Source organism: Nyctereutes procyonoides, unplaced genomic scaffold (assembly GCF_905146905.1).
Source record: "Nyctereutes procyonoides isolate TBG_1078 unplaced genomic scaffold, NYPRO_anot_genome, whole genome shotgun sequence".
Classification (NCBI taxonomy): Eukaryota; Metazoa; Chordata; class Mammalia; order Carnivora; family Canidae; genus Nyctereutes; species Nyctereutes procyonoides.
The window spans coordinates 42266031-42291311 of NW_026575125.1; the positions used below are offsets into that span (position 1 = coordinate 42266031).

The following is a 25281-nucleotide window of genomic DNA, read 5'->3' on the forward strand; positions in this document are numbered from 1 at the left end:
GGGAGCTCTGCCAGTTCTCCCCACCTCCTTCCTGGACTCCCCCCTCTTCCTGCCCAGCGCCTACCCCCTCTGCCCCCAGGGGCCCCCACCCCCACCCGTCTGAATCAGCAGCACTTAGCAGATCCGATCGATGGGGAGGCGTCTGTTAATGGCCCCAGAGCGGAGTGCCATGGGGAATGATGCAGCGCTGTGTCCCCTCCCTGCCCCCATGCTGTAGAAGGGCTGGAGAAGGGGGTGGATGGAGGGACTGGTGGGGGCATTTCTCTAGATGGCCAGGACCCCAAAGATTACTCCCTGGGTGTGGGGGCGCGCGGGTTAGAGCCCAGCTCTGACCAAGACTGTTGATGTGGGAATGGAGTACCATCCAGTTTTCACACGGGGAAATAGGGAGTAAAAGGAGTATGAATGGGGACAAGCCAGGATGGGGACAAGCCAGGTCCCACCCCCATACCAGGTTCTTTCCCAGGCCTGCCTCTGAGGGGGCAGTCTGCCTCATCCATCTGTGTCCAGGAGCCTTGACTCATGTCTTGTCCCCTAGAGGGCTCTGCTCCCAGGTGCCACAGAGCACTGGGTACCCAGTGCCTCAGACCATGGGTGGGTCTGAACCCCAGCTTTGCTACTGACTTGCTGTGTCCTTGAGCAAGTGACTTGCATTGCATCCTCAGCTGTCGGATGGAGTTACCCCAACTTGACTGCACCGCTGTGGGTGGGTGGGGGCATTAAATGGAGTGATGTGAGAGGGGATGGCGTGGGGCAAGGCACACAAGGGAAGCCAAATTTTTAGTAATTAGAGGTGTGGTGAAGTGGGGGAGAAATAAGGCAGGACCAGTTTTCCCCTTTCAATCATCTACCCACCCACATAATCCTTGGTTTGCTCACTCATCACACTCCCGTTTGACCATTTCTCCATCCTTCTGCCCACCCACCACGCATCTATCCATCCATTTTCCCACCCAGACAACCAATTGCTCTACCTATCCCCCTATCCACCCATTCACTTTTCCATCTGCATATTCACCCCACCCACCTATTTGCCACCCTATCCTTACATATCCCCTGCACCCATCGATCTGTCGTCCATCGATAGCCCTGCCCATCACTTATTTACCTACTCTTTACTCTTGCTCATCCATCCATCCATTCTCCTGGCCATCCATCTGTCCACTTATATCTCCGACCTATTCATCTATCCATTTATTCATCCAATCACCTCTCCATCCATGTGCCCATTTATTTCTCAACCTCTCTATCATTGATCCAAGCAACCTTCCACTTATTTATCCATCAGTCCATCCAACCACTTATCCTCTCATCTGCCCAACCCCCTCCTCCACGCCCACACCCCACACACATCCACCCACATACATATTTGCAGGTATTTCTGTGCCAGTCAGTCAGAGGGATGGGCCCACAGTAAATGGAGACAGTTAACAGAGGGTAGGGGAAAGAGTAAAATCGCAGCTGCAGACCTCCCTCCCCATTCCAATGGTGTGACCTCCCCATCCCCAGCAAATCCCTCCTGGTTGGAAAGAATGAGAGTAGACAGTCCGTGGGTGGGCCCATCTGGCCAGATGGTATTTTGGCTGCAGCCTTTACACATACACACACATGTTGTTAGAATGCTGAACACGGACTGCGCCCCACCCAACATCCCCAATCCCAAATGCAGGGTAGCCAGGCTTCCAGACATAAATTAAAAAATAAAATAAAATAAAAAAAAACAGTTGGTCTCTGGGGAGGGAGAGTTCATGCACAGATGAAGGTAAAGGCCTCTGGGAGCCAGGGCCAAGAAAGACGAGAAATCCCTGCCCCTCCCCTCAGGATCCCCACTCCCCAGGGGCTTCTGCCCTAAAACAGGGTCACTAACACCAGCCATCAGGCCTTCAACCCCTTTAATGTCCAGTCTCCCAACCTATTTGATTTTGGTGGCAGCCCCATTTTCCCACCACAGCCCAAGGGGATGGTGTCCTGGGGGGTGGGGAGGGGAGGGAGCAGGTACAGCCCGCAGGTCTTTAGCTGGCTTCTCCCGGTTCTAGGTCTGGGTCAGGGGACCCCACGCACTCCTTGCTGAGCCGCACAATTTCCTGGGAGAGAACTTCGATGTCCTAAGAAACAAACAAGCCATCAGGGACTAGAGAAAGCAACAGAGGAAGCTCCCTCACTAAACTTGGGGTGTTATCCTTCTCACCTCATTAATCAATGCCCAGCTATGTCTAGTCTGGCACAGGAAGGTATCTGGAGAGGCTCACAGAGCCTCAGTAGTGGGCTGGACATGGAAAAGATGTGGGAGGCCGGTGGGGGGGAGGGGGAAATAGAGAGCCTCCCAGGTGAAGGGAACCTAGGAATATGGAAATGGGAGCAGATCACCTGCTGTATGTAGTGTGGCCAGAGTTTACAACCCTCACCTTGCCACCAGTTTTTCTACTTAATGGTAAGCTTACTTCTCAGAGGCAGGAGCTGGGTCTGCATCCTTTCTGACTCCCCCAGAAATGGGGGAAATAGCTGGGGGGTAGGATGGGCAAGTAGATGAGTGGGTGGATGCATGGTGGATCCATGGTAGGCAAACAGGTGGGCAAATGAATGGTTCAGAGGCAGATGGAAGATAACAGGTAGGCAGGCAGGTCACTGGGTGGGTGGGTAAAGGTAAGAAAAGGGGTGACTGATGAGTAGGGAAGAGAGAGAGAGAGAGGAGGTATGTCAGGAAATGGGTGGAAAGACATGGGGCAGATGATTAGATGGGTAGGGGCAGATGGGCAAGTAAGGCAGGGTTGATGGGCAAGTCGGCTAACTGTGTGCACGAACAGATGTGTGGACGAACAGTGAAAGACAAAAGTGAGAGCAAGTGAGTTGACTGGAGGATGGGGAGGCGAGGATGGAGGTGTGCTCAGTGAATGGGGCGGTGGGGGGTAGGGCGGGAGAGGAGGGTTTGGGTGCTGGCAGATGACCCATGGGGCTGAGTGGTGAAGGAGGCAGGTGGCTAGATAGAGAGATGGGTAGGCTGGTAGGCCACACTCGCCTTGTGCAAGTGCATATTCTTGGTGAGTTGCTCCTCCAGCATGTTCTGTAGCTTCTTGTTCATCTCCCGAAGGTTCTCATCGCCTGGCTTCACTAGGTCTCTCAGAACGCTGCCCAGCCCACTGCGGTCTGTGTGGCCTGCTGCCACGGACACATCTGCAAGGGCCCAGGCTGAGAACCACCCCTTCGGCAGAGCCGGAGGAGAGACAACATAGATGGGGCAGAAAAGGGAGACAGAGAGTGGGGGTGAAAGGTGGGGGAGAAGCCGTGTGACGTAGCAGGCAGAGGTTTTGCCATGTGAAACCTGGCCATTGCTTACTGGCTGTGTGGCCCTGAGAAATGGGGATAATCACCAACTGGCAGAGCTAGAAAAATGTCTCTGATAGCATGCAAAATAGAGAGCGCATAGTCAGCTCATAGTCCGCGTGGTTCTGATTAAGAAGGGAGAAACGGGGATAGGAGGAGGTTTGAAAGAAAGGAACAAAGGAAACAAAGATGGGGAAGGGGAAAAAGAGGAGAGACAGTGGAAGAAGGGAGAGGAAGAGCTAAGGACCCTTGAAGGGTCCTACATGCTGAGGATGAAGACTTCCAGAGGAGACACAGGAGAGACAGGCAGTAGCCACAGTGATACTAGATGACGAGGTACAACAGAAAGAAGAGATGGGGAGAGGAGAGGAGGGAGAGAGAGACAGAGCCAGGCTGGAGAAAGGAGAGCGGAGCAATGATAGATACCCAGACAGAATGGAAGAGCGGAAGTAAGAGACAGACACACACAGGGACAGCCTGGCCTGCTCTTCCCCATCCCCTCTAGCAGCTGTGGCCTTGTCAGTGCTTTTGCTGAGTTGCAAGAGGACAGGAGACAGTGGGGAAGGAGGAGAGGAAAAGGCAGGTCAGAGGCCAGATTCGGGGGAGGGGTGAGGCTGGTGAGAAGGTACTGACCAATCCGACTGTCCATGACATAGGTCTCAATGATGGCGCTCTTCCGGCAAAGGTCCTCCGCCATGGAGGCGCTGCTCACTTCCAGGTGCTTCACCTGCATGGTAGCCCAGCATGTTTACACGTAACAAGGGGCCCAGTCAGACCTCCCCACTCCCTGCCCCAGCCTCCTCTCCAAGGGTGTGCCAAGTGAGGACAAGCAGGCAGACAGCACCTTCTCCTCCAGCATCCATTTCTCTTGCTGTGTCTCTGCCAGGCGCTGAAAGAGCTCAGCCACTTCCTCGTCTGACAGCTCTGCTGGCCGTGGAGGCTGGGCCTGAGGGCTGCTGGATAAGGACTGCAGGGAAAGGATGGGAGAGGCCAGTCCAGGCTTAGTGCTGTTGCCTGCCCCAGACAGGATCAGGGGCTAAGAGGAAGCCAGGGCAGGATGAAGGTGGGCTCTGCAACAGGGACTGTAGGCAAGTCTCAGCACCCACGGAGACTCTGGGTCTCCCATTGCCTAAAGGGGGACATAGGAACCACCACTTTGGGGCACCTGGGTGGCTAAGCAGCTAAGCATCTGCCTTTGGCTCAGGTCATGATCCCAGGGTCCTGGGATCAAGTCCCACCATCAGGCTCCACACAGGGAGCCTGCTTCTGTCTCTGCCTCTACCTCTCTCTCTCTCTCTCTCTCTCTCTCTCTCTCTCTCTCTCATGAATAAATAAAATCTGTAAAAAAAAAAAGGGACCACCACATTATTTCCTCATTGAGAGGATGAAGGGAGAGCCTGTAGCATAAGAGGTTTTATTTCCAGTTGACAGGAAAACCGTAGGACAGAGGAACAAGCTAAATAATACCACTAGGAAGCCAGCAGGAAAACACAACAGGTGGGACACTTTCTGCAGGTCACCTGATGGGTTTCTTCTACAGGTTGGTGTCATGAAAAACAAAGGGACCACACTAGACTCAAGAGACTTAAAGGATATAAAGCAACCGGATGTGACATGTGCTCTGAAACTGAATGCTGATTTTCATAAAACTAGCAATAGAGGACATTTTTAAAAAAGATTTTATTTATTCATGACAGACACACAGAGAGAGAGAGAGAGAGAGAGGCAGAGATACAGGCAGAGGGAGAAGCAGGCTCCATGCAGGGAGCCCGACGTGGGCCTGGATCCTGGGTATCCAGGACCACAACCCGGGCCAAAGGTGGCGCTAAACCGCTGAGCCACCAGGGCTGCCCAATAGAGGACATTTTAGGGCCAACCAAAGAAATACGATTAAGGTCTAAGTACCAGATGAGATAAAAATTTAAGAAATTGGGAGGATAAAGATCAGCTGATCTACAGGTTACTTATAATTTCATTAAGGTTTAAGAAAGAAGTGCACCTGGGTGGCTCAGTGAGTTAAAGCATCTGACTCTTGGTTTCAGCTCAGTTTATGATCTCGGGGTCATGAGATCAAGCTCCTTGTCAGGTTCCATACTCAGCACAGAGTCTGCTTGAGATTCCCCCCCCTCTTCCCCTACTTGCTCTTTCTCTCTTTCAAATAAATAAAATCTTTTTGAAAAAGAAAGAGAGCAAGATCTAGAAGGGTATTGAACCAAGGGTTTATAGTGGTGATCTCTGGATGGTGAAGAGGTAGTTTCTTTGGATTAAAAAAAACTTGCATGTGTGTGTTTTTAAAATTTTTCTACACGGTACACATACTACTTATGGATTTCCAAATAAAAGTGGCTGGCCAGGAAGCTGACACAATAGAAGAAAGTAAGCAAGTGATAATTGTGAGTTGGATAAAAGGACCTCCTACATGATCATGCACCTGCTATAAGCTACATATTTTATGACACTGGGAAAGGTGGAATTAGCTCACAGATGAGAGAGCAGAGGGTCAGAGAGAATAATCTGCTTATCCTCAATTTGGCAATCTGAATCCGAACTGTCAAGCTTAGAGAAAAGTTGCTAAGAAAATGTGTATGCTAGGCCCGGAGAGGCAGATGGCTGCAAGGGAGGGCCTAAGGAGGATCCCAGAGTTTGGGTAGGGGAAGCTGGGCTGTCATCTCTTCCTTGCCCCTTACCCTGGCTGGAACAGTGGAGCTTTCCTTCTCCCGCAAAATCTCCCGGTAGCTGAAGGACGAGACACTACTGCTGTCCCCAGTCTGGGTCCGGCTGGGTGAGTTCATCTCTGAGAGAACTAGCTCCTCAAGGCCTTGGGTAGAGAAGGAAGAGAAACCTGAGCCCCAATCCCCTAGGGTCCCAGTGCAGCGACTGGCAGGAAGAGGCAGAAATAGATTTGACAGAGATGGAATGAGGTAAAGTAACACCGGGGCATGGGAAAGGTGGAAATGGACAGTATGACAGGAGAGGCAGAAACATAAAAAAGAAAAGTTGCTTCTCTGGGCAAACGCATCTGCCAGAAGAGAAACAAAGGTGAAGAGGCTGGGAGGGAGTGGGCAGTGTGGACACATATGGGCATCAAGGGATGTATGCACTCGGACTCAGGGTCCATACAAAGAGGACCCAAGGCTGGAGAGAGCCCAGGGGCAAGACCACATGCAGAAGAGAAACCAAGACAGACAGCAAGCCACAGCAGATGAGAGGACACAAGTCCGAGCAGAGACAAGGGCGGGGGGGAAGATGGAGACACACATGTAAACGTGACCCTAAATCTGCATTTCTTTATGGACAAGAACCACTGGAATCTACTTGTTGATTTGTGCACTAATGTGTAGAAAACAGAAACTCCTTTATAAAGGGAGGTGACTTCAGGAGAGAGAATGCCTCAGAGACACAGAGATGGAGTGAGAGATGCATCTGTTTTTGCCATGTCACTTAAAACAGGCCCACTGAGCTTGGGTTTCCACTCTTGCAGCTGCTTCCCAGTATCCGGGAGAAGGGCTGACATCCCACCCCAAGGATCTCCAGCAAGAGCTTATGGCTGCAGGGGGAGGACAAGGGAGCAAGTTTTCTCTGAGCTTGAGACATGGGAGATGCACCAGAGCCCTCACCACTACATTGTATCTATTTATTTAAACATATTTATAGGCCATTTCCTTCTTTAAAAAAAGTCCAAAGCAACCCAAGGTTTTTTTGTTGTATCTTCTGCCTAGAGTGGCAGAAAGAACATGGATTTTAGCTGAATGTGATAACGCCATAGTGTTGCTATCTGAATGTAAGTCTGTCTCCCTAGCTCAACTAGGAGCTCCTGGAGGACAGTATTTCAGGGGGTTTACTATCAAGGACCCCCGATGTGAGCACATGGGCTCAGTCCACATTTACAGAATGAGAGAATGGATACAGGGGATTTCGAGATACCTGGTGAGGTGTGGGGATGTGCATGAGAGGGTTGTGAAGATCCAGACGAGACGCAGACAAAGATGGGGGGATAAACGGGAGAGAGAATGTGTTAAAGGGACAAAGAAGAAAATAGCAGCAGAAGAAAAGGAGGGAGAAAGTAGGGAGAGACAGAGAGAGAGAGAGAGATGGCATGACATAGCACAGAGAGATCAAAACAGAGGGGAGACATGGAAGGAGGCAAGGCAGAGAGCAGGAGAAAGAGAGACAGACAGACCAAGTTCAAGAGGGGCAGAAAGTGCAGGGGAGCCCAGCAGAGCAGGTGCAGGAAGCAGCTCTGGCCCTAGGCCCCAAGCCCGCCCCTCACCCCCGCCCCTGCCCATCGATCCCACCCCTCGCTTGTCCTGCCCTCTGAGTCCAGGCCCCTCACCAGAGCGGCTCTTGCTGTTGGTAAGGATGTCCTGCAGCCGCTCCTGCAGCTTATCGGCCCTTTTCCGCTCCAGGTGTAGCTGCCGCTTGAGGTCCTTGAGCTGTGGGGAACAGGGGCGACAGAGGCAGGCTGAGGCCCAGTGGTCCCACAGGCTGGAGGCAGGGGCATGCTTGACCATCTCCCCATCATACCGCAGCACTGCCCTTCTTTTCCAGGATCCGCTGCCCGTCCACTGTGTCCTTCACCTCCTGTGGGCCAACGAAATGCACAGCTAGAGGCTGCCAGGATGGCTGCATGCCGGGCCATCCCTACCTCTGCCCTGTGACTACACCACGGCCCAGGGTGTGTCTGGGCCCCTGGAGGGGCAAGTGACCTGTTTCAGGTTGCTGATGGTCTTCAGATGGCAGTCCCGCTCCTCCTGGGCCTGCTGGAGCTGATCCCGCAGGCCCTGTAGCTCCTCTTCCTTGCTCTGCAAACCAGGAGGAAGCTCAGGCCTCTGCCTGGGAAACATCTATTCCCCACCCCACCCCCAGGGCTCGGCACCCCCTCCAGAGCCCGGCCCTCCCAGGAGAGAGGGGAACACCATTAGGCAGTGGGTACCTTCAGCTCGCCAGAGTGCTGCTCCTGGCACTGCCTGAGGGCTTCCTCTTGATCCTGCTGCTGCTGCTGCAGAGATTCCTACGGGACAAGTCTCGGTCTGGCCATGGCCCCCCCAGAGGACGGCACAGCCAGTCCAGGGTGTGATGGCAGCAGGGGCCTGCAGGCATGCAGAAGACACCCCCACACGGAGTACTGTGTGTCCTTAGGCAGTACACAGGAGTGGCACATCTAGAGGCTGCCCCATTTAAATCACCAACTGACATGTGCATCTGATTTGGTTTTGTTCTAACAAAATATAACACATCACTTACTGCATGCCGGAAATGTTATAGGGATTTTACGCTCATTGACTCATATTATATCATCTTCCCATAATACCCACATGGCAGATACTATTATTATCCCTTTTTTTATTGATGAAGAAAACAGGCCACAGGCCAGGTAAGTTGCCCACAGTTATTAGCAAGTGGCCTAGCCAGGACTCAGACCCAGGCAAATCATGACTCCCTCCAGCCTCTGTGCTCTTCCCTATTGCAGGATACTTCCTCTTAGGTACTATTATGAGTGTTCCCCCAAACTGGCAGTAAAAGTCCTTGCTCAAATAAAATCAGGATATTACAATAATTTCCTGATAGAAGCAGTTTCAGAAGGCAGGGCTGTCTTTTCAAATCTGCGCCTCCAACAGTCTACCTTACTGATGACTGTCCCCTGATCCCCTGAAGGCTGCTGTTGGAGCTGGTGAGGCTGCAGGGAGACCTGAGCCCAGAGTGTTTCAGAATGTTCTGGGGCCTGACCACCCCCAGTCCCCTAGTGTGGCATGGGTGTCCCCTAACAGTCCTTGGTGCCTCATCAGGCACTGACTTACCTCGGCCTCCTTCAGGCGCCGTTCAAACCAGCCCTTGGCTCCATCCATAGAATGTACCTGAGCTTGAAGTTCCTCCACCGTTTGCTGGAGATTCTCCAACTCTCGTGTTCGAGCCTGGGAGAAGGAAGACCGTCATGGTGGGGTGGGGCAGGTGGAGGAGTGGACACTACAGCCACACTATCCCCTAGCCCCATCAGTGATGCTGTGCTCCCTTTTTTAGGGATGGAAAGACATTATCACCCACCCACCCACCTTCTCCTCACGAATCTGCCCACGGAGTTCCTCCTCCTGCCTCTTCTTGTCTTCATGAAGCTCTCGGAGCTCGCGCTCATAGCGGGCACGCACCCCCAGCACCTCCTTCTCATGCCTCAGTCGGATGGCTCCCAGCTCTTCCTTGTGCTGGGACTTCTCCTGCAGTGTCTCCATTGCCAGCTCATCCAGCATGGCCTTCCGCTTTTCGGCACTCTGGTGGCAGGAAGGGGCAGTGTGGGCAAGGGGGGAGGATGCCAGTCAGCTATCCTCTTCAACATCAGACAAGGCCTACCTTGCTCTCTCCAGGCCCCAAGGAGTAGGCTCAACTGTGCCTCCTTCCCATTGCCCCAGAACTAGCTGAGTCACTCACCTAGCCACATGGCACTGGTCACTTTCCATCCTTTGCTGTTCCCATGATGTTGGCCCACATACCTGCTCCCTTCCCACAGACTGGGGCCAATCCCTCCCCATCCCAGCTACCCACCTTCCAGAGCTGCCCACCTTCCGAGCCTCCTGTAGTTCCTGGGTCAGTTGCTCCTTCTCTTGCCCGATTTCTTGAAGCTGTTCTAAGAGCCGACTATTGGCACGTAATGACTCCTAATTAAGGGGACAAAGGAGAGGAGTTTGATCAAGAGCCTGGGGGGGGGGGCTCCCGGATGGCTCACTATCCCAGATCCCCAGGGCCTGGGATCAAGCCCTGCCTTGTGAACGGCTCCCTGCTGAGCAGGGAGCCTGCTTCTCCCTCTCCCTCTGCTTCTGCCTGCTGTTCCTCCTGCTTGTACTACTTGTACACACTATCTCTCTCAAATCAATCAATCAATCAATCAATCAATCAATAAATAGGATCTTTAAAAAAAAAAGAGCCTCTGGGAGGCAATTGTCGCCCAGGACACCTCTGGTAGGCAGGTCTCCCTTAACCCCAGTAAAATTGGTATTGTTCTCTCTATTTCTAGATAAGAAACAGGGCAGACATTGCTAGCAATTTCCCCAGCCTTCTCTGCATTCTTCCCTCTGACCCTAGCAAGAAATTTCATAGTTAGACACACACAGGGTTGTCAAGGTGACTTTTCCTTGCCTACCTGTGGTGAGGTGTGAACATATGATTAATTTCCGGATGTGGAAGTGGTGAGGATAACATAGGTTATGCTCAGAAAGGAAAAGGCCATGCTGGGCCCATCCCTCTTTCCTCCTTCTTTCCAGATGGAAAACAAACATGATGAAGGGAGGGCCTGGGCAAGCATCCTGGCTACCAAGACAGAAGTCTTGAGTTGAAGGCAGCAATGTGGAAGAAACCTGGGTCATGGCAAAGCCATCATTCCATCCCTAGACAACCCACCTGGACACTTCTATGAGAGAGATCTAAACTTTTATCTTACTTAACCTAATCTACTGTGATTCTGGTTGATACCATGGACTCAGAAATGGCTATCCTGTCTAACTGCAGAGGCTCAGTCTCAGTGAAGGAAAAGAATATGGTCTGGGACCCAAGGTACTAATAAGTTAGGAGACCAGATTGGAACCCAGATGCTCCCAACTCCACAGTCCTCCTGCCTGCACTTTGTGGAGGATCCCACGGAGCCAGTGTGAGGGAAGTGGGAGAAGCCAGGTCGGAGCTAAAGAGGTCACCTGCAATTGGGAGTTGAGGTCATCTTTCTGTCCCATGAGCTCCTCATACTCAGTCTGCTGCTGCTGCAAATCAGCTGCCAGCCCAGCATTCTCATCTCGGAGTGTATTGAGTTCTTGGGTCTTTGCTGTTTGGATCTGGGATGAACGGGGGTGATGGGAAGCAGAGTGAAAAGCCGTCCCATCCCCCAAGGGCCAGACATAGGGTTTGAGTCTCCCGGTTCTGGGGAGACAAGAAGGCAGGCGGGAAGAGAGCCAGGAGGAAAGAGAAAGAATTTCAAAGGGAAAAAGCAAAAGAAAGAGATCAACAGGGGAATGGATAAAGTGGTATGGTCATTCAGTAGAATAGTAAACAGAGACAAAAGAACAGATCAATGCTACCTATGGTTGAGGAAGGAAAGAAACTAGGCACAAAAATGGGTGTCTGATTCCATTATGGGAAGTAAAAGAACAAGTAAAACTAATCCACGTTGCTAGAGTCAGGGGAGTGGTTATTTCTGGGGAAATATTGATTGGGAAGGGCAAAAGAGACCTTCTGGGGTGCTGAAAATGCTCTAAATCTCGATCTGGGTGGTAGCCACATAGAGATAGACAGACCAACAGGCAGATATGGTTCACTGAATGAACACTTAAGATTAGTACACTTTACTAGTCCTTTACTGGAGAGAAACTAGAAAATGCGAGAGAAGCAGGGGTGGGGGGCCAGAGAGAAGAGAGGTGGAAACCATCAGAAAGAGAAGCCGAGAGAGGCACCTGGGTGGCTCAGTCGGTTAAGCATCTGACTCTTGATTCCGGCTCAGGTCATGATCTCAGGGTTGTGAGATCAAGCCTGGCATCAGGCTCCATGCTGGGCAGAGAACCTGCTTAAGATTCTCTGTCTCTCTCTCTCTCTCCCTGCCCCTCACCTCCTGCTGCTTATGTGAAAGGAAGGAAGGAAGGAAGGAAGGAAGGAAGGAAGGAAGGAAGGAAGGAAGGAAGGAAAAGAAAGAAAGGAAAGAAAGAAAGAAAGAAAGAAAGAAAGAAAGAAAGAAAGAAAGAAAGAAAGAAAGAAGAGAAAGAAAGAAGGAAGAGAAAGAAAGGAAGGAAGGAGAGAAAGGAAGAAAGGAAGAAAGAAAGAAAGGAAGAAAGAAAGAAAAAAAGAAAGAAAGAAAGAAAGAAAAAGAAAGAAAAGGGAAAGAAAGGAGAACCTGAGGATCAAACAGAAACAGAGGCAGAACAGCATGAGGTCCAGACTGCCCTGCCCTAATGTGGATCAGAAGCAGAAAGAGATGGGAAATTGGAGAGGGATCAGTGACGGCTCCCAAGTATCCTATACCTGCTCCAGGGCAGCCAGGCTAGTCCTCAAGGCATTGTTCTCAGCCAGAAGTCCTTCCACTTGTTCTTGTGCATCTGCACTCTGGATGGATACCTGGCCCCATCCCCAAAACATGTGAGAGTGGGTCCAGAACAGGGGGACAGGACACACCCATGGCCAAGAAAGGAAGCACATGAGTGCACATGCACCACTACTATGGGAAACACAATCCCCTGGGGCCTTCCCTGCCTGTATAATACCTGCAGAGGCTGCCCCCCACCTGCTCACCCCTCCACCTCCCAGAAGCTGCCCAGTACCAGGTACCTGATCTTGGAGGGCTCGCAGAGCTGCTGCATGCTCCAGGCGCTCCCCCTGCCACTGATCTCTTAATTCTGCCAAGCTCTGGAGGGAACAGGTCAGGGGAACCTGTTACAGACCTCAGCATCTCCTGGGGAGCATGTAACTGTACAGACTCCCTCTCTGACCACCTGATAGCATGTCTCCAGCACTTGACGGTCCTAAGACTACCCAGCTGTCAGACTCAGGCTCACCCAAATTCTAAGTCATTACCCCAGGGGCCTCAGACCCTGTATTCCAGGTCTAAGAATCTTAGAAAAACACCTAAGCTTGGGCAGCCCAGGTGGCTCAGCGGTTTAGCGCCGCTTTCAGCCCAGGGCATGATCCTGGAGACCCAGGATTGAGTCCCACGTAAGGCTCCCTGCATGGAGCCTGCTTCTCCCTCTGCCTGTGTCTCTGCCTCTCTCTCCCTCTCTCTCTCTCCTCCGCCCCCCATGTCTCTCATGAATCAATAAATAAAATCTAAAAAAAAAAAACAAACCCTAAGCTTTTGGGGATTTCAAACTCACCCCACCCTCGATCCGTAGAGGTCTCACACTCACCCAGATTCTGGCTCGGAGGCCCCAGAATTCTCAGACACACACTTAGCCTCCAGAGGCTATAGCTTCACCCAGACTCCTGACCCCAACACCCACGGGTTTCAGATATACTCCATCCCTGTGTCTCTAGCTCCCAAGAGTCACAGGGCCCACCCAGACTCAGAGCCCCAAACCTAGAGGTCTCAATACTCATACAATCTCCTAGTTTCCAGCTCCTAACCCCCCCCCCCCCACCTGCCACTTCTGTCCCCAATCTCTGGGGATCTTCAGACCCAGGTAACTGAAGACCCAGTTTTACCCAGACTCTGTCCCCAGCTCTCAGGGGCTTAAACCCACAAACCATTGTATCCCTTAATCCAACGGATCTCAGATTCACCTGCCTGGAGGCTTTAAAGTTCCCTAGCCCCTAACTCTCAGGAGCCTGACACCCACCTAGACTTTTTTTTTTAATTTTATTTATTTATTCATGAGAGACACACAGAGAGAGAGAGAGGCAGAGACACAGGCAGAGGGAGAAGCAGGCTCCATGCAGGGAGCCCAACGTGGGACTCTGGTCTCCAGGATCACGCCCTGGACTGAAGTTGGCACTAAACCGCTGAGCCACCTGGGCTGCCCCCACCTAGACTTTTGCTTCAGTCTCTGGATGTCTTAGACTCACCAATTTTTTTTATTTATAGTGTCCAGAGGTCTTAGGATCACTCAGAGCAAGTGATCCAACTTTCTAGTTGTCTCAGCCCCACAAAGCAGCCCCCATACCCTGAAGGCCTCAAATACAGTTCGCCTTCAGGCCCACCTGTCTACCCTTGAAAGTCCTATCTATCCAGATCCCATAGGTCTCAAAGTCACCCAACATCCAGGGAGTTCAGGCTCATTCCAGCTCCTGGTCCAAGTCCTCAGTGACCACAGATTTCTCCAGACTCCTGTCTCCAATACCCCAGCAGTTTCAGATTCATCTGAACTTGTGGCACACAGCCTCCAAGTCCTCAGCACCCCCTGAGATCTTTGATTCATACAGACTCATAGGCTAACTCCTAGGGCTCTCGGAGCTCCCTAGTTCCCATTTTCCTAGTTCCTGGGGGTCCCTGGGACCCACTCAGCCCCTATATTTCCAACACAGGAACTACTGGATTCCCCAACTAGTCTCTGTAGACCTCAGTGTTCCCTGGACTCCCAGCCCTGGCCTCTATCCCAGCAATCCCAGAATCCAGCTGTTCACCTGATTGGCAGCCTCGAGTTCTTGCTGCAGCTTCTGAGTGCGAGCCAACTGGGCTTTGAGATCAGCTTCCTTCTTCTGCTGCAACTCCTCAATCTTATTCCTGGGGATGATGGGGGGGCATGGTGACCATGCCCTGAGGCCCTATCTCCCAGCTCTGCCTCTGTGGTCTTCAGGCAATTCTGCTGGGCACGGTCCCCACTGTCTGGATATACACCCACCCCTGCTAGTTACCGGCTGTCGTTGAATAGTGTCTCCTTTTCTGTCTGCAGACGGCAGAAACTGGGCACAGAGAGACAGACATAAATGGGTCAGTTCCACAAGTTGGTTTCCCAGCTGGTCCCCCCGCCCCAAGCCCCTGCCCCTGCCTCAGGAAGCAAAGAAATTTACCTTTCTTGTTTCTTTTTCAGTTTCTCAGAGAGCTTTGGAAGGGGTGGGGGTACAGACAAGTGATAACATTTTAGTAAAGACAAAAATAAATTTAGTAGTTATAGACATTTTTCACTAAGTCCTTTCCAGAAGCTTGGAGTTACTTATGTTATCTTGTGGAATCCTCAAAACAGTCCTGAGAAGCGAGGACTACTGGTTTTATAAATGGGGAAACTGAGCCTCAGAAAGATTAAGTAATTTGGTTGCCCAGGTGGTCATTGGCAACAACATGATCTCCACCTAGCTCCCTCAGGCTCCAAAAGCCAGCATTCATGCCCCCAATATATCGACTGACAGCCACATCATAGAATGGCTAGGGCAGGGGCACCTGAGTGGCTTAGTCAGTTAGGTGTCTGCCTTTAGCTCAGGTCATGATCCCAGGGTCCTGGGTTCAAGCCCTGCATCAGGTGGGGAGTCTGTTTCTCCCTCTCCCTCTGCCTGCTGCTCCCCCTGCTTCTGTTTGCTGGCTCTATCTAAGACATAAATAAAAATCTGGGGACACCTGGCTCAGCAGTTGAGCGTCTCCCTTTGGCTCAGGGCATGATCCCGGAGTCCTGGGATCGAGTCCCACATCAGGCTTCCTGCTTGGAGCCTATTTCTCCCTCTGCCTGTGTCTCTGCCTCTCTCTATGTGTCTCTCATGAATAAATAAATGCAATCTTTAAAAAACTAAAAATAAATAAAAATTAAATAAATATCTTTAAAAAAAGAATGGCTAGGGCAGAAGGCCTAGAAAGCAGGATCATTATTGTCTGCCTCATCACTGGATCTCCAGTTCCTAAGAGCCAGTAGTCTAGGGATGCCTGGGTGGCTCAGTGGTTGAGCGTCTGCCTTTGGCTCAGGGTGTAATCCTGGGATCTGGGATTGAGTCCCACATCGGGCTCCTTGCGTGGAGCCTGCTTCTCCTTCTGCCTAGGTCTCTGCCTCTACTCCCCTCCTTTCTGTGTTTCTCATGAATAAATAAATTAATTTAAAAAAATGTTTAAGCTTGTTATTTATTTATTCATGACAGACAGAGAGAGAGAGAGGCAGAGACACAGGCAGAAGGAGAGGGAGAGAAGCAGACTCCATGCAGGGAGCCTGACGTGGGACCCGATTGCGGGTCTCCAGGATCACACCCCAGGCAGAAGGCAGCACCAAACCACTGGGCCACCGGGGCTGCCCTAAATAAAATATATATATTTTTTAAAAAAGCCAATAGTCTATAAATGCTTGGATGGATGGATGGATAAACCAGGAGAGCTGGGAGGACACAGGAGGGAGAGATGGGGCTTGCCATCCACAAGACAGAGGAACCACCTTAGTTTCTTCCATGTCGGAAGCAACTCAGATATAAATGTGAGTTTCTCCATTTCACAGATGATGAAACTAAGGTTTTGACATGGAGTAGGTACTCTGCTCCTTCTACCCTGCCAGGGGAAGCATGGCAGGTGGGGAGTGGGGTGGGGAGAAAGTCCAGGGAAAGCTCAGCCCTACCTTAGCAAGCTCCTCCTGTAGTCTGGATGTTTCAGCCTGCTTTGAGCTCTGTGGGGAAGGAGGAGGGAGAGAGTTAATATCAGCAAAAGGGGAGTTAAGGCTTGTGCCTTCCCCTGCCCTCCTGCCCCACTAATCCATCAGCCCATGAGTTGGTGATGTTGGTGATGTCACAGACATCATGTGACCATAGGCAGACCTAGGGCACCTGCCTGCCTCCTGCCACCCCAGCCCCAACAGGGTCAGACTCACCTCCAAGCCTTGCAATTGCTCCCAGAGCAATCTCTTTTCTTCCTTCTCCATTTCCCATTTCAACTCCACTTCCGCCAATGGCATGGGGGCTGGGACGGTGGAGGCTTGGCCCCCTGGGGGGTCTCCTTGGCCCTCACTGGCAGGTTGGGATCTCCTAGCCTCTTTCCCATAGCGCTCTTGCAGGGCTGGTGGGTAGAACATAAGTATATTATGGGTGAGGTGGTCTCTGAAGACCCTTGCCATGCTTCAAGTAGATAGAAAAGGGGGCCTTGGACCCCTCAGGTAGAACAGACCCTGCCCCAAATGACCAAAAGCCAACAAGACAAAGGCTCAGCCCCATCCACACTCCTCATAAATCTTTTAGGCCCTACGGGATCCCTGAGTGGCTCAGTGGCTTAGCGCCTGCCTTAGGCCCAGGGTATGATCTGGGAGACCTGGGATCGAGTGTCACATCGGGCTCCCTGCATGGAGCCTGCTTCTCCCTCTGCCTGTGTCTCTGTCTCTCTGTCTCTCTCATGAATAAATACAAAAACCTTTAAAAAAATCTTTTAGGCCCCACCATCCACTAAAACCCCGTCTACCATCAAACCAGTCCAAGCTGGTTTCCCGAGCCCCACTCCCTGCACCCCAGGCCCCACCCATAGCCCTCCAAGGTGCCGCCTACCATCCTCTATCTGCTACTTACAGCTGAATTCTATAACCTCCTAATCCTCAACCCAATCTACAAAGTCTCCCTCCTGATCACCAAAATACAACCCACCACACAAGCCCCAGCTACTCTCCAAACATCCCCACATTGGGGCCCTCCCACACTCTACCAAGCTTTCTTTGAGCCTTCATCCCAGACCCCATTGACAATCTGGGCTCAGAGTTTTCCGAAAGTTCCTTCATTCACTTTCTCTGTTTAGCAAACAGCTCCTTTCTGATGTTCAATCTGCTAACCTGTAACATTTGGTAGGTACCAGGCACTGAACCCAACTCAGAAAGATACCACTCCTCATCTGAACTCTACTGGAATCTTCCAGGTGGCAGACATAACCACAAGCATTCTGTAGATGAGGAAGCTTTGGCTCAGAGGTGAAATGGCTTGTCTGAAGTTATACAGAGGTTCATGGCAGGGCCAAGCCTCATTCTGAAGCCCTACCCCTTCCTCCAGGGGGAAACACCCTGCTCAATCTCCGAGGTTCCCGCATCCCCAAGAGGGGCCTGTTTATACCTGCCACATTCTTCTGCAAGGCTGTGTTCTCTGCCTGCAGTCTCAGCAGCTCACCATCCACAAGACTCCCGGCTGGGGCAGCGCCTGCCCTGGCAGCTCCATCCTTCAGTTGCTGGTTCTCCCGCTCCAGCTGCTCCATCTGGCTGCAGAGCTGAGCAGGGGAGGAAGAAGAGAAGCGGGGAATCAGAACAATATTTGCTGCAATATACATAGTGCTTGGCTAATGCACCTTACAGTTCACATAATTCCTATAATGCCCGTGATGTAGGTGCTGTCGATACTCATTATCCCCACTTCACAGATAAGGACGCTAAGGCACAAATGTCAGATAACTTCAAATTCACCTATCTGTTAAGTGGCAGAGTCAGAGGATTGAGGACATTGAGAATTTTCTGCTTGCCCGATGCCAACCTCATAGTCGTAATCCAAGACCCCAGGCAGGCTCCTACCAGAAGCTGCTAGTCCAGGATGTCAGCATCACAAACAGGCCCACTGACAGACCTCTTCTGTGAGGTGGGAGAGAGTGTCTGTGTCTGGGTGCCTGGGCACCACAGACAGCTTTCAGGACATTTCCAAAGGCAGCGCTGCCCACAGCCCCTCGTCGTCAGCCCTCAGCCTTGGAGAAATGTACAATGCAAATAAAACTAGGCCAGCCCCTTGCTCAACTCCTGGGGTTTTCACAGCGGCCCTGACAAAATCCCCTGCCCCCATTTTCAAATGAGAATACTGAGGTTCACAGAGAATTTTTATTCTCTTGCCTGGGATATTTTCTACCCAGAACACTATTCCTTTCATCCAGTTATTCACATGATTGGCTCCTTTGCGTCCTTCAGTGCTCTGCTCAAATGTCACCCTTGAAGTAGTATTCCCCAACATAGAAATTCCGACACTCTCTAGCACAGCACTCTGCTCATTTCTTCCTTACCTAGTACTAATTGCAATTAAATTGACCAAGTAAAAAAAATAAATAAAATAAATTGACCAAGTATGTTCTTAATTTCTTTTTCTTTTTTTTTGTTCTTAATTTCTTAAAGCTCTGCAAATACTTGGATTATAGATTGTGATTGACAATTACACTCTGTTCTATAACACCGAGTCACAAGCACAGATTCTGAAACCAGCCTGCTTGGTTTCACAGCTAATAAATGGCTGTGAACTCTGCCATTTATTAGCCATGTGGTCTTGAGACAAATTACTTCATCTCTCTGGGGCTTGATTTTCCTCATCTGCTCAGTAGGGATACTAATGATATCCCACTGGCTCATTGTAAGAATAAATGAGTAATTTAGAGCACATTGAATAGGACCTGGTAGGCAGTAAGCACTGTGTAACTGTCAATCGTCTGTACCATTATTTTTTTAAGATTTTATTTTTAAGTAATCTCTATACTCAATATGGAGCTTGAACTCACAACCCCAAGGTCAGGAACTGCATGCTCCTGAGCCAGCCAGGCACCTCTATTATTTTTTCCTAATGCATTATCTTTCTCCTCATCCCGCATTCAGAATGTAGGCTACCCAAGAGTGGGAGCCATGTTGTGCTGTTCACAACTATTTCCAGGACGTAAAGCATGCCAGGGCTGCTCAGTAACCATTTATTGAAGAATAAATGGAGCTGAAATATTTTGGCAAGAAAGTGGTAGAGGCAGGCCTGTGAGCACTTCTAGTTCCCAGGAGGAGGAGGGGAATTATGAAGGAGGTTCTATACCTGGGCCAGTGCCTGGCTCAGGGCAGGTGCTGAGAAACACAAGCTGGATTGATGGAGGAATGCCTGTCCTTGCCTCATCCTAATAGAACCACAATATCAATGAGGCTGGAGGCAGGAAGCAGTGAGAAGTGAGGCAATGGGGTCAGCTATTATGTGAGAACCAGGGGCTCTGAAGAGTTAGGGTCAAGGACCCACTCGGAGCTATTGCTTAAAGGAGTGATGCGGTAAGGCCTGCAAGTCAGGAGAACCTCTAGGGCATAGGGTGGTAGGAGAAACTAGAATCAAGGAGAACAGCAAGAAGGCTGGGGGAATAGAACAGGTAAGAGGTAGTAAGGGCTGAGGTAGAGCAGGGCCACAGGATGATTCTGAGATTTTTAGGTAGTCAAAAAATATTTTTAGAGGGAAAATGAATCAGTAATAATAAAAGAATATTATGAGTCGCTAATACCTACATAGCCAATACTACCTCAAAGCTCTGTTATAAGATGTTTACAGATATTAATCCATTCAATCCTCATAAAAGTCCCTGCAATGCGGGTGGCATCATTATCATTTCCAATTTAAACATCTCAGAACCAAGAAGCAGGTAGGTCAAGTCACTTGCTCAAGGTTACAGTTAGTAAAAGGTAGAGCCAAGAGTTTAATCTAGGCCTAATGGCTCTTAACTATTAGTTATTAAATCATCTCTCTTGAAATTGTACCTGTTTAAAGGTTGTTTTCATATTTTGTTTTTTAAGGTCTTAAGTACTACATTCTCACATGGAGTCCTGGAAATACCATTTTTGTTACCATAAAGATTTTTTTCCTTAAATAAACACTAAAACCTTAGAGACTTATTGACCATGGACAAAGAAGATAGATAAGGAAACAACATACAATATCTCTAACTCCCCAGTAGGTTTAGAAACAGCCAGGACACTATAATCAGAGAAGAAATAGAATTATCCAATCCGGGATGAATTATCTAGAAGAATTAGAACCCCAGAGTTATGTCAGATGAAGGGGAAGGAAGAGCAAAGGGAAGCAGCTAAAACATTTTTCTAGGGGATCCCTGGGTGGCTCAGTGGTTTAGCGCCTGCCTTTAGCCCAGGGTGTGATCCTGGAGTCCCAGGATCGAGTCCCACATCTGGCTCCCTACATGGAGCCTGCTTCTCCCTCTGCCTGTGTCTCTGCCTCTCTCTCTCTCTCTCTCTGTGTGTGTGTGTGTGTGTCTCTCATGAATAAATAAATAAATAAAAATATTTTTAAAAATAAAATAAAACATTTTTCTGTCTCATGCTAAGCATAAGAACTTTATCTAAGACCCTCCAATAACCTGGAACTCCCTAGCATCATCTCCCAAATATACACAGGGGGACTTGAAGCTTAAAGAAAAAAATGGTTTGGTCTGGAACCAGCTGTTGTCAAGGCTTGCAGCCTTCTAATCCCAGCATAGCGAGTGCCCCCATTTGTCAAATCACCACCCCCCAGCACAGATCCAGGATCTGCTTCAGCACCATGGACAGTGATCCAGGGCCAGCCTCTGTCCACCACCTTCAGCTGCCCTCCAGCTTCAGCCCAGGGGCCCCTACCCCTCGGATCCCCCTGGATCCCCCTCGGTTGTCCCAGGCACCAGCACCTTGCTGAACTCTGCCATAAGCGTGCTGTTCTGCAAACGAAAGTCCTCCTCTTGGCTGTGAAGCTTTGCCTGCAGCATCTCATTTTCACTCAGCAGCCCCTCGACTTCCTGCAGTGACAGACATGGGCCAGGTCTCGAATAAGGGCAGAAAAAATGGAGAGATAGGGCAAAGAAACAGGGAGAAAATGACGGTGGAGGGTGAGGGGAGGAACGTAGGGCCCAGACAATGAGATGGGAGAAATCAGGAGATACAGGGAAGGAGAGAGACAGACATGAGAGGGTAGAAAGAAGGGAAGATACACATAGGAGGAGAGAGGGACACGAGGGGAGACAGTGGGAGGAAAGAGAAGGGGAGACAGAAAGAGGTGAGAGAGGAGGGAGAGCGAAAAGGGGAAAGGGGGATAGGGAAGGAGAGAGGGATGGAAGAGTGAGAGAGAAAAAAGAAAAGGCAGGAAGAGAGATAGGAACAGAAAGATCAATGGGAGGGAGAACAGGACAGAAGGAAGAGAGAGGGGGTCAGGGAAAGAAATGAGTCAGGAAGAGACAAGGAATGGGGGGGGGAAACAAGGAGTCAGAGAGAGAAAGAAAGGGAAAGAAGAAAAGGGAAATGATGACAGATGGGAACAGGTGAGGGAGAGAAAAAGTGAACGTTGGGGAGAGAAGCAAGAGTCAGAGAGGAACAGGAAGGCAGGCATAGAGAGCCTCAGAGAGGACAGCCAGAAAGGGAGAAGGAATGACAAAGACACGGAATGAGACAAGCACAGGAAAATAAAGACAGACATACAGACACATGGCAGTGAGGTAGACACAGATGCAAGTGCACACACAGAGAAAGAAAGGCCAGTACCAGGAGATCCCAGCATACAGAAATATCGTCCCTCAGACTTCCAGACACATTCACCCACCATGGGTCCCCTTACCTGAGCTTTCTTGCTCTTGCTCAGTGCCTAAAGGTGAGAGGGGTGGGAAGAGAGATAAGGTGAACAGAGATGGACTCCCTCACTAGGGTATGGAGACATTGTGGTAAGTGTCGGGGGTGGGGGCAATGATGATCGGTTGGGGGATGTGTCTTCAACCACAGAACTTGCATGAAATATATAGTCCACAGGAATAATGAGTGAGTGAGTGAGTGAGTGAATGCATCCTGCTTACACGCTTTCCTCTAAGCACTTGAGACCATTCATGAGTCTTAGTATTCAACCCTTCATGGGCTGATTCTCTAGGCTCAGAAACTGTGGGTGCATTGCTACAGTGGTCCAAATGCATCTACGTGGATCCTTCTCATGTACCATGAAAACTGCTGTTCCTTTGCTGAGCAGCTGAGGGCACTGCCATGTGGGGCAATCAGCACCCCACCAGAGAGAAGCCCAGCTTCCTGACTGCCAGATTTTCTGTATCATATATTCCTACATCTAACAAATATTTATAGGGTACATAACACTGAACTGTGTGTAGGGACAGAGCAGTGAAGAAAGAGACAAAGGAAAGCCTTTAATGCCTTGAGGGACCATAATAGGTTATATGCTATTTCATCTTCAGACCATCTGAGAGGTAGGTCTAGTCTCATTTTACCAACAGGACCAGGAAGGGGATGGGATGTGAGAGCACAAGGTAGAAGTGTGAGTGAAGAATGGAAGGTAGATTCAAGGCAGATTCACCTATGGATGTTATTATGTAGTTAGAAGTCAGTGAATGAGACTGAATAATTGAAATAGAAAATGCATTAAGAGTAAATTAAAATCAATTGACAATTAAGCAGGATTAGATAAAATTAGCAAACTACAGAGACTTCCATGAGAGTGTTTTGATGACTAATGGCAGCATGTACCATTAGGCCTGCTTCCCTGTAGGTGTTCACTGGATAGATGAATGAGTCAGTTGGCTACAGGGAAGCATGGGTGGGCGAGTGGGTGAAGGGAGGTACCTTCTGAGCTTTGCTGAACTCCTTATCCAGGTAGGCGACCTTCTGTCGAAGACTGGTAAGCTCTGGTGGGGGGAAATCAGGGAGTCTCAGCCTCAGTCAGGGGCAGGAAGCTGAAAGGTCTTCCTGCCAGGCCTCTGAGGTGTTTTTCCCTTGGCTTCTGTCCTCCAAAGCCACCCCCATCTAATGAGACCCTCTGGGCTCACCAACACCATTCTTGCGTAGTTCATCTGAAAGCTGATAGTTATTTGTTCGGAGCTCCAGGAGCTGAGCCTTGAGGGAAGAAGGGAAGGGAAACAACTTGGTCAGGAACGTGCCCCTATTTTCACCAAGAGGAAACCAATCCCCTGAGCCCCATGGACCCTACCACCCTCCACATGCCTCTTTAGCTGCTTCTTAAGACCAAGCATGCTGTATCCTAAGTGAGCCTCCAGCCCCTCAGCCCCTGTTCCCCCTTCTCTGGCTCAACTTATAACCACAGCTAGCCTCATTCTTCCATCTCTCCCCTTCCAATTCACTCTGCACTCAGGCCACAACAGCACTGATCCAGTCAGGTTCTTGTTCCCACATGTTCTGTGGTTCCCCATGCCCAAATGATAAAGCTCTCCCTCCTCATCCTGGCTGACCTCATCAGACACTAAACATTGTTCTATGAGAGATAGAACATGGAACATTCTGTCATGGAAGAGTGTTGTTGATCCTCTTGGCCAGACGTGGAGGCCCCTGAGTATAGGGGCATAGGGGCCTGCATTCCTCCCTCTTTTCAGGGGAACATGGCCTGGTATTCTCCTGTCTAACTTACACTAAGCTGGGGACTGCCTGGGGTCCTCACCCACAAAGCTCTCAAAACACATCCAGATCCCTTTTAAGAATTAAGGGAAAACTGAAGTATGGGCCACTCCAAACAGCTTACCCCTTCCTAACAGCCCTGTTCTTCCCAAACCTACTATTCCTTACCCCACCAGGATCTTTCCCTCCTTCCATGGGACCAGGCTTCACCTCCCTGGTGGTCTGCTTAAGGTCAAAGGGCTTGGCCCCTACAGAGCCCCTTGGCCCTGTTACTACTCTACTGTACCCAATAATCTGTCTTTTCCTGTCTTGAGCCAATCTGTACACGCTTGGCACCCATATAGAAGCCGTATCTGTCATAGCCAACCGGTTTTTTTCCCTCACTCATGGCCCAATTAAATAAATTTTCCTCACTCAAAGGCCCCCCACATCCCTCAAGAACCCCCCCAGTCATGATCCAAATGGGATGGTCCTACATCCTTCAGGGTCTCTCCTCCACAAAGCCTTGGGTGGGCCAGCTGGATTATTCTTACTCACTTAGAATCTCTCGGCACAAGTTACAGGTTGTACACACACACAAAATCCAATGGTCTTCTCCAGTAAGAACTCTCTCAACAAGGGCCTCCTCTGGCCTTTCATCCCATTCCAGAGTCGTCCCCAAAAGAATCAAGTGGTCACGGTACCCAATTGGGGTACCTCCCCAAAGCCCAGTGGTTTCCCCTCCGTGTGGTCCAAGGTGTCACTCTAACCTCTTCTGGTCCTCTCTCCAACACTGGAATTAATGGTATTACCCATTCAGGGTCCTCTTCAACCCAGGCCTAATGGGATCACCCCTGATCATTCAAAGGTACTGCCCCCTCTTAGGATCCACTACCAGCACTCACACAAGATATCCATCTCCCATAAACAATAACAGCATGTGGGGTCTTTCCTAAGTTCCTGGCATAGTGGTATCTCCCACAAACATTTCCACCTTCCACCGGGGAAATGGTACTGCCCTCTCAAGGGCTCCCCCCCACCATGACGCAAATGGCCCAACGTCTGCTTCCTTCCTCTCCAGACAAAATGGTTTCGCCCTCTCAAGATCTCCTTCCCTCAAAACCCAATGTTATCATCACCTGCCCATGGTGTCCCCACACGGGCCCAGAGGTCTCGTCCCCTCCAGGTCTGAGTAAGGTATCACCCACTCTAGGACTCTCTCCTGCGCCCAAAAAGCTCACAGACGTCAACCCCTCAGAGCCCAATATCTTGGAATACAACAGTTTCACCCATTAGAGCCTCAGTTTCCCTTCTCCAGACCAACCCCTTAGACTCAAGGTCCACCCCAACCAACCCCTTTTCAGAGCCGGTGGCACGACCTCTCTCTACCCCGCCCCCCATCGCCTAGCGCGGTGGTCTTTTCCCCGGCGAGCGGCACCTGCATCCGCTGAAACTCCTCCTCAGACAGAGCTTGCGCCATGTTCCTCCCCCCCACCCCACC

The 25281-nt window shown here is 50.4% G+C and overlaps 1 protein-coding gene across 1 annotated transcript; it reads right to left on the minus strand.

Annotated features, from left to right (window-relative positions):
- Nucleotides 1-1549: 1549 nt before the first annotated feature.
- GRIPAP1 (GRIP1 associated protein 1) lies at nt 1550-25281 on the minus strand. Its single transcript, XM_055338795.1, has 26 exons — nt 25219-25281; nt 23219-23285; nt 23016-23077; nt 22012-22038; nt 21092-21199; nt 17767-17917; nt 16551-16735; nt 16302-16349; nt 14788-14819; nt 14632-14679; nt 14401-14500; nt 12613-12690; nt 12310-12402; nt 10998-11132; nt 9873-9968; nt 9372-9584; nt 9120-9233; nt 8255-8332; nt 8028-8123; nt 7846-7902; nt 7655-7754; nt 6009-6139; nt 4166-4288; nt 3955-4048; nt 3017-3171; nt 1550-2105 (listed from the first exon to the last, which is right to left on the minus strand). The coding sequence occupies exons 1-26, from the start codon at nt 25258-25260 to the stop codon at nt 2013-2015; spliced, it is 2526 nt and encodes an 841-aa protein (XP_055194770.1). The 5' UTR covers nt 25261-25281; the 3' UTR covers nt 1550-2012.